General features: G+C 41.7%; 2 protein-coding genes across 7 annotated transcripts; one reads left to right on the top strand and one right to left on the bottom strand.

Moving 5' to 3' along the window:
* Nucleotides 1-38: 38 nt before the first annotated feature.
* On the top strand, nt 39-5,473 carry LOC102220030 (peripheral myelin protein 22). Its single transcript, XM_005810902.3, has 5 exons — nt 39-135; nt 1,651-1,735; nt 3,338-3,440; nt 4,032-4,172; nt 4,292-5,473. Exons 2-5 carry the CDS (start codon nt 1,661-1,663, stop codon nt 4,447-4,449), a joined length of 477 nt encoding a protein of 158 aa, XP_005810959.1. The 5' UTR covers nt 39-135; nt 1,651-1,660; the 3' UTR covers nt 4,450-5,473.
* On the bottom strand, nt 4,806-14,456 carry gsg1 (germ cell associated 1). Of its 6 annotated transcripts, XM_023349298.1 has the most exons (7): nt 13,756-14,456; nt 12,720-12,788; nt 11,842-12,154; nt 8,821-8,868; nt 8,571-8,735; nt 8,367-8,478; nt 4,806-7,003 (listed from the first exon to the last, which is right to left on the bottom strand). In XM_023349298.1, exons 3-7 carry the CDS (start codon nt 12,134-12,136, stop codon nt 6,547-6,549), a joined length of 1,077 nt encoding a protein of 358 aa, XP_023205066.1. In that variant the 5' UTR covers nt 12,137-12,154; nt 12,720-12,788; nt 13,756-14,456; the 3' UTR covers nt 4,806-6,546. The 6 variants fall into 6 exon arrangements, with proteins under 6 accessions (XP_023205066.1, XP_023205063.1, XP_023205064.1 ...); XM_023349295.1 differs by having other exon boundaries at nt 12,720-14,456; XM_023349296.1 differs by lacking the exon at nt 12,720-12,788 and having other exon boundaries at nt 13,619-14,456.
* Between the last annotated feature and the right edge of the window lie 760 nt (nt 14,457-15,216).

Below are 15,216 nucleotides of genomic sequence, written 5' to 3'. Positions count from 1 at the left end.
GACATAAAAGAGGGCTGGGTATAAGTGGGCGTAGGAGTTGTTTCTTATGTTTGTGCATTTAGACTCGCAGCTTGGAATTAAGATCACTGACAGCAGGAGGAAAAGGACGTGGAAGAGACACACAGCCGTCTAACAGTAAGTCAGCGTTTATCCCCGGTGCTTCTCAGGGCCGAGGCAGAGTCCAGGAGGGTCAGAGAAACCACATTTGATTATGTTTTCTTCTAAAGGGTTGCTTTTGGATGCTTTAATTCAAATTCAGAGAAAGAAATGTGCACACTCAGTTGTCCACCTTAGCCTGAACCTGTTTTCCATTTTCCACCCTGTTACTCTTTCACTGCTGGTTTGACGTTCCAGGCATGGTGGGATACACTGAAATTTGGCTTGAAAATGTGGGTGAATTTAAGCAATTTAAATTTCCGACTTCTAAAATTGCAAATGAGATTTGATTTGATTTTTTTCCCGGGATTGGAAACTCGGCAACTGGTCGAGGCCAGACGTTAAAGTCCCTGCAGCCATATTTGACAAGTTTGGCCTTTTTGAGTGAATGTTGGACGAACCGAATATTCCTCGATTAAACTTTCTGAAAATGAACAGTTGAATCTTTTTTTTTTAATATTGAATTTTTTTTTTTTTTGAAATCTCAGCTCGATTTTCTAATCTGTTTAATTTCTCGAAAGAATGTGTTTTTTTTTTTGTGTTTTTTTTTTTTTTTAGCTCCTCAGCGCTTTAAGCTGAAACAGCACAGGTAGCTAAAAAAAAACAGAAAAGAAAAGTGAATCTCGTGGTTTCTCGTGGTGAAACGGGAGGCGGAAAAGTCGAAACGATGCCCGGGGGTCTGGTCACATGTCTGCCAGCTCCATGCCCCGTGCCTTCAGGAGGTTTTTCTTTTCTTTCTTTTTTTTGGTGGGATGATGACACGGAACATGCCAGAATGTTTTTTTTTTTTGTTGTTTTTTTTTTTGGAGGGCCCAACCCTTGACCGCTCCTTTCCCGAACCGGCACATTCCAACAGCCTCTGATGTCTCCCACCCCAGCGTGGCTCCGCGCGACCGGATTTAACCCAAACGCGGCTCGTGTACACACGAGGCTCTTTACGAGCGACTAAAACTGTAATTACAGTTTTACAGTGAAAGCATGAAGCAGTTTGTAAAATGGCTTCTGCGGCTTTTAGTCCTGTTTTTTTTTTAAAGGCAGGCAGGCAGGCAGGGCTGCATTGTGTGCCAGAGTGTGGAGGGATCAGCATCTTGGTGAGAGAACTGGGCGTGTACACTACAGTTATTTCAGGGAGTGGCAGGTATCCTTCAAGCTTTAGACAAGCCCATACTCATCTACCCACCAGGAAATCTTCCAGGGCCTCTCTGCCAACAGCTTCTGTGTTTACTGACCCCCCCTCCACCTCGTTCCCCAGCAGAACCTCTTTTGTAGACATTAACCTGAGTTTGGTTCATGAGAATCTATTGGCTCTCTCTCTCAAAAACCCACATTAGAAATCGAGTAGGAACGCCCTGAGTGGGTGTGGCGCCTTTTGGCTTCAAGCCTTTTAGAGTGAGCGTGTTGACGTCTATTGTGATGTTTTGCTTGTAGCGGTCAGCTGCACGTTCAACACTGTCAGCTTCAAAAACCCCGTTTTCTTTCTGCTCGTCCCTGCAGGAAAGTCATCATGCTGGTTCTCGTCGCTCTCTCGGTTCTGCACCTCGCAGCCATCATCCTGCTGCTGGTGGCGACCATCGACAATGTGAGTAACGGCTCCGTGTTGCCTTGACACGAAAACGCGTCGCGCAGGTTTGCTCAGTTCTAGCTCGTCATAAAGATTGCTCAAGAAGAGTGAAAAGGATAGCTTAGCAAATGCATTTAATAGCGTATCTATAACGGAGAATTAGGCGCAAAGAGAAAAAGATATGAATTCGGGAAACTGACTGTCTGACAAGACACCCCGATTCCCGTGGCAGATGTCTATCCGTGACATCTGCCACGCTCCTCCTGAGCAACATGCTAAGACTGAAGGGAGGGTCTTTGTTTTGGTTTCTACTCTTCCAAAATGTGTTTTGCCAGCAGGGGGCGATAACGTTGCGATTAGCATAATCAAGCAGATGAGACAGATGTGGGTGGCGGTGGTGGGGGATATAAAAGATGTTATATTATTGTTGTGATTTTTTTAACACAAAAAGTGAGAAGCGAGTCTCTACATCATCGCTTTCGATTGTTCTTGAAATTACCTCAGGATGTCCACACGCTTGAGAACACTGAAAAGCGCTTTTAAAAATATCTGATTTGAGATGCAAACGTAGCAGATAATATACGTTTTGCTAAATATTCAGGTTAATATGAACAGAGTCTTAAATTCAGATTTGGCTAAAGCTAAGCTAACTGCTTGTTCAAAGATGGGCGGGGCCTGGAGTTGACTTCTAGCATCTTGAAACAACTTCAGTCAAAAACATCGTACTAGTTCATGCTAAGGCTATTTTATCATGTTTTAAACCATCAAAACATTTGATTTGGCTGATTAGTTACATGGAATCATTGACGTAGAGAATAGAGGTTGGAGGCGGTGCACCACCTCTGATCTTCCTATGTGAAACACAAACTAGTAACGGAACATGTAAAGGGTTCCAGATAGAGTAACTAGCTAAAAGAAAAGGTATAGCAAAAATAACAAAATAGTAATAACAATTTAAAACTAAATATTTTTTCTGCTTACTATCAAACAAACACTTTAAATATTCAGTTCTCGGTTTGTTTCTCTTAGGAAAATCATTGGTGGCGCACCATTTCTTCCCTTATTTCCCATGTAAATCAAATTGTCTGGAACTAACCACCCAATGCAAACATGACCACGGTTTTAAAGGTTCACGAAATGGCATCAGCACAGTAAACTTAGAGACTTTCGTTGTTTTAAGCCGTGAACTTCAACGACCAAGAAAGTAATCTAGTGAAGGGAAGATATTGACAGCATATAACCTAATCTGACAGACCCTCGGGTCTCTAAGTCTGTTCACCTGTGTGTCGTCTCTCTAGCCTTTCATTCCTTTCCTGTTAGCGTTTCACTCTTCCGTTCCAGGCCAGGTACCCGTCATTTCTCTTCGACACAGACAGATGACAGTTAGTTTAACGAGCCAACCTGCACACGCTGCTCAAGATACATTCAAATATCTAAGATTCCTCGGAGCGGTGAGGAAAGAGTATTGAGTAATACCACGGCTATGCGGCATCTGTCCTTTCAATCGACACACCTCCTAATAACGCTTGCCTCTTCGCTAAGGCTAACTCATCCATTGACGTAATGGAATAACAAAATGGATTGTGTCAAAGGATTTGATTTGGCTGCTCTCCCCATCAGGCCTGGTGGGTAACTTCTACCACGAGCACCGACGTGTGGGGCCGGTGGATGCTGACAGGCAACAAGTGGAACTTGACCGATCTCCCCGCCAGCTATCCACCAGGTAAGCATCAACTGTCTTCCCAAAACACTGATGAATTTCACCTCGATTCCCAACCATGCATTATCACTTTGCTCACACGAGTTCACATATTGATTGTTAGCATAGGCAAAAATGGCTCACCACTAATTTCACAGTTTAAAAACATTTTTTTTTAATGAATCTCAACTGGATTTGTTCATCTATTCTTTAAATTATAAAATACTCGACTGATCAAATTAGCGCCGCTTGGTTATTGTTTTTAAAACAGAGCGATATAATCGAAAGAAACATTTATCCTGTTTGAAAAAAAACACAAGACAAGAGCACTGTTAGTGCTAAAATTGGGACAATCTTCCATTGATTGAACTTGCAAAGTGTAAATATATATATTTACATATAATTTATAGATTGTGATTTGGGACAAACAAGAGAAACAACCTGAAAATTATATACATGTTTCTAATAAATGAACTAATAAATGTTTTTTTTTCTTCCAAAAGTGAAGATTGGGGTCTTGTTTAGTATAAAAATAATCTGTGATGATGTCACACACGCCTCCTCCTTATTTGAGCCCTCGCTGATGTCTGTTGCTCTCTCTGGCTCCCCCTGCAGACTACCTCCAGGCAGTGCAGGCCACCACCGTGCTCGCCTGCATTTTCTCCATCATCGGCCTCTTCGTGTTTATCGCTCAGCTCTTCACCCTGCCGAAGGGAAACAGGTTCACCGTCTCCGGCGTCTTCCAAGTCCTCGCCTGTAAGTCGCGCTTCATAACAACGTTTCTGCACGCTTCCCGACGGGACTAAATCGTCACCGTTCTTATCTTTTCTTTTCTTTTTTCTCCCCCTCCCCTCCTCCTTCATCATCCTCTTCAGCCCTGTTCATCATGATCGCAGCGTCCATCTACACGGACCGTTTCCACGCCAACGAGCGCAGCATCGGTAACTACGGCCACAGCTTCATCCTGGCGTGGATCGCCTTCGGTTTGACGTTCATCTCCTCCATCGTTTACTTTGTGCTACGCAAGAAGTAGCGTGGAGCAAGTTGGACACTGGATCACACTCCACGTTGTTTGTGTTTTTGTCTTTTTTTTTTTTTTTTTTTTAAAGATCTACTCTTTCAGCTACAATCCTGTTTGGTTTTTTTTGTTCCTTCATTAAATTTATGCTGCTAGTATAAAAACAACAGACCTGTGTATATTTTCACATACACTTAACGTTTGACCGACTTTGCCTTCAGACGGTTCCTTCGACTAATGAAGCAGGAGTCGAACTCAGTCGAACTCAGTCGAACTCAGTCGACCGCGGTCGTGTCCAAGTGTGTTTTCAGCCCGGAGTCGGGCTGGCTTTCTTCAGGGCATCTAAGGATACGTTTTTGTTTTTTTTTTAATTATTTTGTTCAAGCTGAACAGAGAAATCCTTCAGGTTTACAATAAATTCGAACTTAATGATTAGTTTTTCGTCGAGTAAGTCACTATTTTCAAAGAGATCATTAAGTGCTCGACTGGCAGCAGTACAACGATGATCACTAAATATTCAAGTGTATTTTTTTAAAATGTACTTTTACACTTATGAATATGTATGTTACAGTAGATTTTAAAAAAAGGGTATTTCGTTATTTTCTTTGATGTTTTTGCATTATTTTATTGTTAGTTTATCAATTTTCTTCTATCTTCTCTAATAAAAAGACGTTCTCTTACTTTATAATGCTGAACTAAAATGATCGAAAAGGCCTTAGATTAAATTATGCTCCTCTAAAAACATCATAGATATTGGAATAAGAGATATTTGTAATTAGGAGAGTCTAAATATTCTGGAAGCGAAGTTGTCGGCGCCACAGATTCATGTCAATTTCAGAAAAATCCAAACTTCGTGCGGAAATGCCGTTAAAATCTTTCCACCAGCCGTGTTCCCACAAAGGCAACCGTTTGAGTAATGAAGCGCGAGACATGATGTGTAAATAGGATTTCTTCCCAACAAAGCTCCGTGTGTCTGATGTTTATTTTTGCTACATGAATGATCCTTCAGAGTGATTTTTGAAATAAAACTTTTCATTCAGTGGTGACTTGTCATTTAATTGTTTTTTCCCCAGCGTTGCAGTGAACGGTGTAGTTCAGTGATTTTGACTCAAAGGTGAAACAGACATACAGGGTCGATGGTTCACAACAAGATGTTCGTTTGAGTTTAAAACAGAGATGAGGTCATTCATTCTGTGTTTAGACAGGTGACTCTTATTCAAGGACGAAATGCTGAAAATGTTGCGTTCTTTTCTAAGAAAAGGAGAAAAATCCAAAAATTGTTCAAAGAACTATACTTTAAAGGTTGATTGGAGAGAGAAAACGTGAAGAAAATTATTGTCTAAAATCTCAAATTCTGCAAGGTAACTTACTATTTTGTTGTATTTATATGGCAATAATTACACTTCAGTATATAGCGGAGGATTGCTGTGTTATTTGAATCCTCACTGATGATGACTGTATGTTGAAAGAAAATGGATAAATGTGGATAACCGCGGGACAGCAATGGACAAAAACCTGTCCAGAAAACTTTTTTTGAGATATTTTCCTTTTAAATCAAATTTGTAATAGAAGTAGACAGTTACGTTTTGCAGTTTCATTGGATTTTCCAGTCCGTACCTTCAACACTTCATAAGCAGTTACATAAAAATAATACATTTAAAAAAATTTTTAATTTGTTTGGTGTTTCGAACTTCATAACTGTATGCTTATTGCAAATAAATTATGTTTAACTGCATGGATGTACATCTTTGATCGATATCTTCACAAAGAGACCAAATTTACTTTCACATGGACTCTAAAGGGTTGAAAGAACAGCAGCTGATTTAATTCAGGTTTGCTGTTTTGGACTTTTTTCTTCCACTCAATTTTCCATCAAAATCCTTGGACAGAGTGCTCTGTGAACAGACAGGTTGTTGTTGAGTTAGTGACCGTCTGCTGGTCAACTCAGTAGTCTTCAACCAAAACCTAACCTACTATCCTTGTTAAACATAAGTCGTTTTTGACCAAAAGTGTTGATATGTGATGATATGCATTTCACTTTTTGAACAAATTCACTGAAATAAATTCCCTTTTTGACGATATTCTGATTCGCTGAGATGCGCCTGCGAGAGTTCAAAGCGGGCTGTAATCCTCGTCCCGATCGAAGGGATGCTCCCTGCGTCCCGGAAGCATCCTGTGAACGGAGATGGAGGGCGAGAGAGACGGGGAGGACAGGGAGAGGCGGTGGAACGGGGACGCGGGTGCCGGGTGGGGTGGGGGAGGAGGGAAGGAGTCCGAGTGAGTCAGGGGAAGCGAGTGGGAGTGGGTGAGCCTCGGCGAAGCGGGCGGCGGAGGCTCGTAGTAGGGAGACAGGTGGGAGATCACGGGGGCAGGCGGAGGGGCGGACAGGGTGACGGGCAGGTTTGGGGGGGTGTAGTAGGGAGCGGGTGGCAGGAGGCCCACGAAGTTAAAGCTGCAGGGGTTGAGGCTGGAGCTACTCCTGGGCCCCACCATCAGGACCTTCTTGGTGTAGTTGTTCAGGGTGGAGACGCCCGCCACCATGCACACGGTGAAGGCAAGCCACACCAAACTGACAGAGACAAGAACACAGTGACACGCTGTTCATAACGGTTTCTGAGTCTGTTTCAATCAGACTTAAAGTGCGAGCAAAAACAGCTAAATCGCCGCAGGATTTTTCTCTTTTGTTCTTTTAATCGATTGCATGTGTTTGTAGAAATATGGTTTGGTTTATTTGTTGTTTGGTGACCAGAGCAACCATTGGTAAACGCCAAAAGTGAAGGAGTCCTGTAGGGCTTGCTTGTTTGTAGGGACTTCTGAAATAACAGGCAGGTACCAAGTGACCCAAAACCCTAACCGAACCAAACTAAAAACTGGGGTGCGAGGGGAATTCAGGGAGGCTATGGAGATCGACATTTGCTTGTCCTAAAGCAAGCGACTCCAACGGGACACAGGATGTGTTTGATTTGGGAACCTTGACTCCTCTGATGGTTGACTGGCAGAACAAGTTTTTTCAAATATCCTTAATGCGTTCACCATGGATTAGACATGGTCACGGGAGCAGGGAAGAAGTAAATGCATCACCTTTACAAAGGTTGTTTCAATAGTTAAAAAGCTCCCCAAGGACAGTGTAGCAGGAGTGGATGACTTCTGTCCTGGGGAGCTGAAGGATAAGGATACCATGGTATTATCATTGCTGGCCCATGGAGGACTGTAACCAAATGTCAGGAGTGGTAAACTGCCCCCCCTCTGGATAGGGGGTCAATCACTGCCCCAAACAAAACAGTCCAAGTATCTAGAGTGTTGGGAGAGAGATAGTAACTTCCCCTTATAGGCCTATTAGCTAGTTAGCTTGAGGGACTCCTGCTAGCTAACTAGCTAGAGAGTGATGGAAAAGGGATGTATAGTAGGTTCTCCTGCTAGACTTGCTAACTAGCTAGCTAGCTTGTGGAACTCCTGCTAGCTAACCAGCTAGTTAGTTAACTAGTTAGATAGGTGTGGTCAAAAAAACTGAGATAAGTCTTGGATTCAATTTACCCTTCCTATACTGGGAGGGCAGCGAGGAAAATGTAAGAGCAGAAAATACTTTTTTAAATATAAATTAATTGAAACAGAAGTGACCCATTACAATATTTGTAATAGTAAGTATACCTGCAGCTTTGACAAAAACATGACCTAAAATAAATTAATAAGTGATTACAAGTTCATTCTTATTTTAAAGTTGAAATCTGAACCTTATTTCAGAATATTAGGACGAACATCTCCTGGCTGCAAATCGCCATATTTTTTGTCTAGTTTTACTATTGCTTTACTTTTCCACAAAATGTTACGGTTAATATCATATCCGCACGCTTTGAGTTTCCGCGCATGTTGTTTCTGCTTATAAGTGCGCCTTTAAAATGTTCCGATTAAACAGAAAGGTCCAACAGACTCACTAGAAAGCCCAGGAGTAGCCGTAGCTGTGAGGTTTAAAGTCTTCTGGTCCCATTGAAACCGTGGTCTGAAACACCTGCATGAACATCATGTGACCCACCATCCCAAGAAGACCTGCAATGCACAAAACACCCCCAGAAAAAAATCAATGATTTCAGTTAAAACCCAGCAACCCAAATACAGATCTGAGGCGGCAACAGCTGTACCTCCCAGGACCGTGAAGACAGCTGCAAAGGCATTGAGCATCTGGCCCCAGCGCAGCGTGGAGGGAAACCAGGCTGTGATGCACAGCTGGGCGGACAGCAGCAGGCAGCTGACCAGCAGCAGACTGATGTACATGAACTCCAACATGAGACACAGCCAAATTATTGCTGCAGAGGAAGAAACGGAGGCTCAGAGCTGGAAGAACAAACATGGATGTCAAACAATCATCCAGCAGGAAGAGGGAGAATTTACCTTCCTCTGATTCGGGAGTCAAACTGGAAAACCATCGACATTTCTCTTCTAAAAAGACAACAAAAAAAAGGGGGTTATAAAATAAACTCACAAATCTGTATGGACAGAAAACATAATAAACATCCAAAGTCCTCACATTAAACACCAAGAATTACATCAGAAACCTTCTTTTTTTTCTTCTAGAGGAAACCCCAAGTTTAATTAAGCACACCCATCAACTATTATGTAGCAAGACCGTTTGCACATAGCGCTTCTAATGCCGGGCATAACCTGATGGGGGATTATAGGATTTGTTTGGTGTAAATCTGCCAGCATGGCAGCGGAAAGAAAAATATTAGCTGCACCAAAAGCTGAAACACAGGCTAGTGGGGATTTTTTCCCCCCCCTAAGACGTTAAAAATGATCATTTAAATAGTGGAAATTTCCAAAAGATATCAACCAGAAAGCAATTATTGCTCTCAGAAGAATCTTGATTGGCTCCAGGCGCATGCACAGAGAGCAAAGCAGCAGCAGCAGCAGCAGCATCGTCCCGTCTCAGTTTTTAGTTAAGCTTCTTTGCGGCTTGATTGCCAAACTGTTTAAATGATAGCTCCAATAATCTCCCTCCGAACTCACAAAAGGATGAATCTTAAAGAAACAGGTGCAACTAGGGACGGCAGGAGAAAATCAAGCATACATCAACGACATGTACTACAGTTGGGAAATAGAACGGACCAGACGCCATTTTGTGCTGTCAGACGTCTTTTCTAACTTTAATACAGTCGTCACACACTTCGATTTTTTTTCCAGTCTCAAACACAAACTTCAACGTAACTTATGTGTCAAAGTGACATAAGGTAGTTCTGATTTGAAGTGGAGAAAAAAAAAACAACATTAGAGACGTGGTTAACATCTCTAAAGCCAATCCAGAACAACCAATCGCCTCTAATCAATAAAAAAAGGTATAACTGAGTTTGCTCTGATTGGTGATCTTCGACTGGGAGCATTTCGTCATACGACAAGCTCAATGTTTTCACAGATTATTTGTCTTCTGTCACAAAACTGACAGTTTTAGCAAATATCAAACTTTTTGGCCTACATTCAAACGGTTTAAAGCTAACGCCACACATAACCCCGAACCATCCAAGAAAACCTTAGAATCATGCGTTACTTCTTGTTGATCTAGCACACTGAATCCCGGACGTACACTTTAGTTTTTGCATTTGAACTTCTTGTCCTTTTTCGTTCTAAAGAGGCGAGCAGTTGCTCCTACTGCGCAGAAGTTAAGAGGCCGACGGTTCAGCTCCCAACGTCGTTCTTGCTCAGTCCGTCTAATCAGCTGCAAACGAGACGATGATAACTCGGCCCATGTTTGTGAATCCTGTTAACCTTTCGCCTCCCTGGCTTTTAATCCATAATTGAGTCGTGCTGTTGAAGTCTAAATCTCTGTGAGCAGAACTCGCCATGGTGATAATCCTCTTTGGGCCGAGCACACAGCACCGCAGTCACACATCTACATGAGAGCCAAGGAGATCCTGGCTCATCCAAACTACCGTTCTGTGCCCCTGCTTCATAGTGGGACCAGTAGTGGCCTTGCTACATAAAGTCCGATTAGCATTTCCAGTAAACAGCATGTCATTGAAATCCCTCATGATGAGATTGTTTTAATATTCTAAGCGTCGCACGGAAAAATGGATTAGCATCTTTAGATTTCCTTAGAAATCCGTTGTTCTTTCATTTATTAATTTTCTTCAACCTATGTAATCCCTGTCAGAGCTTCTAGTGACATGTTCAGGCTTTTGCATCAAACAACAACAAGAAAAAAAAAAGAAAACAAGCAACGTTGTCCTTTTACATCCAGCCATTGATTTCCTATGCAATTCTTCTCAATTCTAACTTCTTGTCGATGCTCCATCTGATTTTCTCCAATTGAACTCGATTTCTTTGGTAGAATTTCAACGGGGCCAATCAGCGAACAGGAGGAGAGGCTGTGAAGGATGACGTTGATTTTCGGTAGAAATTAACCAAAGTCGTTCAGTGTGTTTTTGGCTGCGATTCCAAAAATGCAGCCGCCTTGTTCGGCTCCCCTCTTCTCTCTTTGCCTGGCAGGATTGTTGTTCACAATGCAGGCAATTTCCTGTAAGCTTCTTAGCATTAAACTGCCTCATTGCATATGCCACAGGAAAACGTTGGAAATTGGATGATTAAAACTTCAACAGAGTCCACGCTTTCCTTTCCTTTTTTAATTTCACGAGCTTGCTGTTGTAACACATCAGTAGACATTGATCAAATAACGGCAGGCTAACTGCGTTAGCCGGTTTGACGTCAGCGGCGTCTCCATTTTTCCTCCCGCCTCTCAACAGAGAACGTCCGGTCACTTTTCAAAAATAAGAGCATCAACATAAGTCACTCCAACGGTAGTGATAGAACATCCTGTCATATTTCAAAATAAGAGCATCAACATAAGTCACTCCAACGGTAGTGATAGAACATCCTGTCATATTTCAAAATAAGAGCATCAACATAAGTCACTCCAACGGTAGTGATAGAACATCCTGTCATATTTCAAAATAAGAGCATCAACATAAGTCACTCCAACGGTAGTGATACAACATCCTGTCATATTTCAAAATAAGAGCATCAACATAAGTCACTCCAACGGTAGTGATTTTTCTGAGACGTTTATAAGTAGTGTGGGCTAAATGTTGCTATCTTTCATCACACTAAAAACAAAATTGGCTTTTGTTACTAAAATAACGTGAAACTGACATAAGGAGTTAAAAACAAATGTTTTATATTGAAGAATATATACTTTAACTGGCCTTGAGACAAAAAAACTGTACCTTTAACTTCATATTTTCTTGTTCAGTTTTTTCAAGCAGTCACTGCAGATGGTTTCTGGACGTTTCTGCTGCTGGAACTAGCCAGTCCTCTGTAGGACTTTACTTTTGATTCTGCAGAGAGCATTGTCTCTTCATTTTATTTACTTTTTTTTTTCCTTTCTTTCTTTAGGGCCAACCGACAAAACCCTCGCTCTCTCACCCCATTCGTCCACGTAGATGTTCTCCTCGCAGATGATGAACAGGCCGGTGTGAAAGTTTGGGAAGACGAAGCGGTCATCGCCCGTCTCCCAGAAGAACTGGATGTTGGAGGTGTTGGACACGCCCGGCACAGGGATGCACCGCTTGAACTTGGTGGCCGTGCAGAGAGGCTTGGGCACCTTCTGCTGGCCCGTGCACCAGAAGGAGGAGGTGAGGGCCACGGTGCTCAGCAGGAGGGACACGACTGTCTGGAAGAAGGACAGGGAAGGGGAGCGCACTCTCTTGAGGAAGGCCATCAAGGGAGGAGGAGGAGGCTGGTGGAGGGAAACAAGAGTTAAATAAAGACATCTGATCCCTTTTTTTTTTTTGTCTTTGTTAGAAACGCTTTGTTGAGATGACATACACTTTTTCTAACTAAATCTCCAAGGAGATGCGACAGATGAGTGCATGTGAATTCTGTGTAATATACTCCTAAAACTTCTGTGTGTTTTGTTGCGATTTTTATGTGGCAGACCGATACAAAATGGAGGACAGGAAAGGAGAAAGGCTGGAGGTTCACCCTTGACCGTAAACAGCCAGGGCTACAGTGGAAGACAGCGAGTGATCTGCTCAGCCGCATCTCATTTTAGATGCTGAGCATGGACTATTTTCTAAATGTAAATACGGAGAATAAAAAATCAGAAACTTTTCTGCTTTTCTTTTAATGTTGCAAAAGTGCGAGAACCTCCTTATGTTTCAACTCTACAATGAACTACAGATTTCCCTTTCTACAACAATCTAACATTGTTTCTTTCAAATATTACATTTTCTAAATGAGCCATATTCACACAAAAATTATTTTCGCCTTTTAATGATGATAAACAAAATTGAAATAATTACTTCTTTCACCACGGATTTGGATCAAAGCATGTCTGAACGGCTCAGTGAGAGTCCAGCCCGACTGAGAATCTGTGGCAAGACATGAAAATTGATATTCACCCAAATCTGGGTTTGAATTATTTTGCAAAAAAAAAAAAAAAAAAGAAATATAATAATAAATTTCACTCTCTAGAGATCTGCAACTTCCCTAGACCATCCATTGTGGCTGTAACTATGGCTAAAAATGACAAATCACAGCAAGATATATAAAAAAAGTGGATGTAATAAATACATGCTGCTTTTTTTTTTAAACTAATAGTGTTAGGAATATTTTCTGCCTCTAGGTTGCAAACTGCCTGCTTAAAAAAAAAAAAGATACATAAAACATAAACATTCTGGTAAGAAAGATCTATTTATTCCCTTTAAAATAAAAAAAAAATAAAAAAAGTTTTTCTTGAATCTAAAAATTAAATTCTTCCAACAGATATTGGTAAAAGTGGCTATTTTGTTTTGAAGCGCCTTGTATCTTTTGTGGCTCTTCACGTTGTCCAGCTGGAGCGAAGACAAAACCTGCTTAGTGCTGTAGAGGTCGCTGACCCCTGCTCTGGCTGGACACGGCCTTTAGAGAAAAACCCACAGGAATTTACCAGACAGTAGCCGGTCTTCGAAGTACTGACTCAGAGGCCTGAACAAAACTACACATCACACTGTCACGACTTTCGTTTTTCCTTTTGCTGATAGAAAAAGAAAAAAAAACTTCAAACAATGCGTCATTCTTAGCCCCACTTCCCGACGTTGTGCCGTTTGTGTCGGTCGGTCGCAAAAAGTCCCAATAAAATTCACAGAAGTTGCAAACGGCTACGAATGAATTTTTCAAAACGCCAATCGTTGCCAACTTTTGCAGACAGACAGGAACTCACACAGCCCCGATGAAGACGTATTATATCAACTGGAGAGGAAATCTGGCATCGCCATGGAAACCATCCAGGGGACGGACGCGACACAGCCGAGCGATCCGAGCCAAACTGTGTGTTGGAGACAAAGGAAGGATTCTTACCTGCTGTGCGTCTTCCCTCAGCCTCCTCTTGGAGAGAAAAAGTGGAAAAGAAGTGACAGCTCCCCACTCCCACTCCGCTCCACTGATGACGGGAGGATTTTGGTCACCACGGTGACCTCTGCGGGGGGGGGTGTGACTGTCACTCCGACACAAGCAGGAGCGTATCTCTCAATCACACACACACACACACACACGCCTTTAATCCAGCCGTATAAATAAATCCAAAACAGACAGCTCAGGTCCATCTGTTTCAATTTCATTCCTAGACTCATCTTGATCCTTTTCATTCCCTTCCATCCCCCAATCTCCAGCCAAGCCTTTTCAGCCTGCACAAGCAATGTCGGTTTAATTTAACCTTGACACACTGACCAAAGCTACACACACACACACACACAACTTTAAATTTGGAGAGAGAAACTGTATATTGAAAAGCAGTAGGACCTTTGGAGTCTTAGTCGGGATACTGACAAACAGCATTCATACGAAATTCATTTATTAAGACCTGATGGGTGCAAAGCACTGAACTCTATGTATGTACAGCTCCATTAAATAGTTTGTCCCCCCCACAAGTTTCTGTTTTATACTTTTTTTTGTTACATTTTAATATTCCAGGCTAACCGTAAATTTCCGCCACAAATCTCAAGACGTTTCGAGATTAATCTATGAAATTTTCAAGAAAAAAAAAAAAAAATATATATACTGTATATACAGTACAGACCAAAATTTTGGACACACCTTTTAATTCAATGAGTTTCCTTTATTTTCATGACTATTGACATTGTAGATTCACACTGAAGGCATCAAAACTATGAATAACACATGTGGAAATATGCACTAAACAAAAAAGTGTAAAACAACTGAAAATACCCCTTATATTCTAGTTTCTTCAAAGTAGCAACCTTTTGCTGTGATTACTGCTTTGCACACACTCTGCATTTTCTTGATGAGCTTCAAGAGGTCGTCACCTGAAATGGTTTTCACTTCATAGGTCAACCTGCCCTGTCAGGTTAATAAGTGGGATTTATTGCCTATTGACTATGATTATTTTCATAGTCATGAAAATAAAGAAAACCCATTGAATTAGAAGGTGTGTCCAAACTTTTGGTCTGTACTGTGTATATATATATATCTGAGCTTAGAAAGTATAAATTTCGCTAGAAAACCCCCCCTCAGTTTTGAGAGTACTCAATTAATCGAAGATTTTTTGAACTTTTTTTTTTGGCAGAAATGCATTTCCCCCCCCCATCTACAATGGCCCTAACATGCTGTTGTAAATCAAAGAACCTGTGTGAATTTAAAACGTTTTCAAATGACAACTCCATGTATTAAGGCTGCGGCGTCCAAAGTGCTGCCCGGGAAGCTTTCTTGCGGGACCCTGGATGAATTTGTGTGGCCCTGGACCACCGTTCTAGAGTGAGGCCAACATGACCTCTCATTTTGTTCCAGATAAATGCAACAAAG

The sequence above is a fragment of the Xiphophorus maculatus genome, chromosome 16, assembly GCF_002775205.1.
Source record: "Xiphophorus maculatus strain JP 163 A chromosome 16, X_maculatus-5.0-male, whole genome shotgun sequence".
NCBI lineage: Eukaryota > Metazoa > Chordata > Actinopteri > Cyprinodontiformes > Poeciliidae > Xiphophorus > Xiphophorus maculatus.
Note: the sequence above shows the minus strand (reverse complement) of the source record. Positions and strands in the feature narration are given on the sequence as shown.

Coding starts and splice junctions, on each gene's coding strand:
- LOC102220030 (XM_005810902.3), top strand. CDS start 1,661: ATGCTGGTTCTCGTCGCTCTCTCGGTTCTGCACCTCGCAGCCATCATC. Junction 1,736..3,337: donor TGGTGGCGACCATCGACAAT/GTGAGTAACGGC, acceptor TCTCCCCATCAG/GCCTGGTGGGTAACTTCTAC. Junction 3,441..4,031: donor CCCCGCCAGCTATCCACCAG/GTAAGCATCAAC, acceptor CTCCCCCTGCAG/ACTACCTCCAGGCAGTGCAG.
- gsg1 (XM_023349293.1), bottom strand. CDS start 12,241: ATGTCATCTCAACAAAGCGTTTCTAACAAAGACAAAAAAAAAAAAGGG. Junction 8,869..11,841: donor CATCTACGTGGACGAATGGG/GTGAGAGAGCGA, acceptor TTGTCTTTTTAG/AAGAGAAATGTCGATGGTTT. Junction 8,479..8,570: donor TGTCTTCACGGTCCTGGGAG/GTACAGCTGTTG, acceptor TGTGCATTGCAG/GTCTTCTTGGGATGGTGGGT.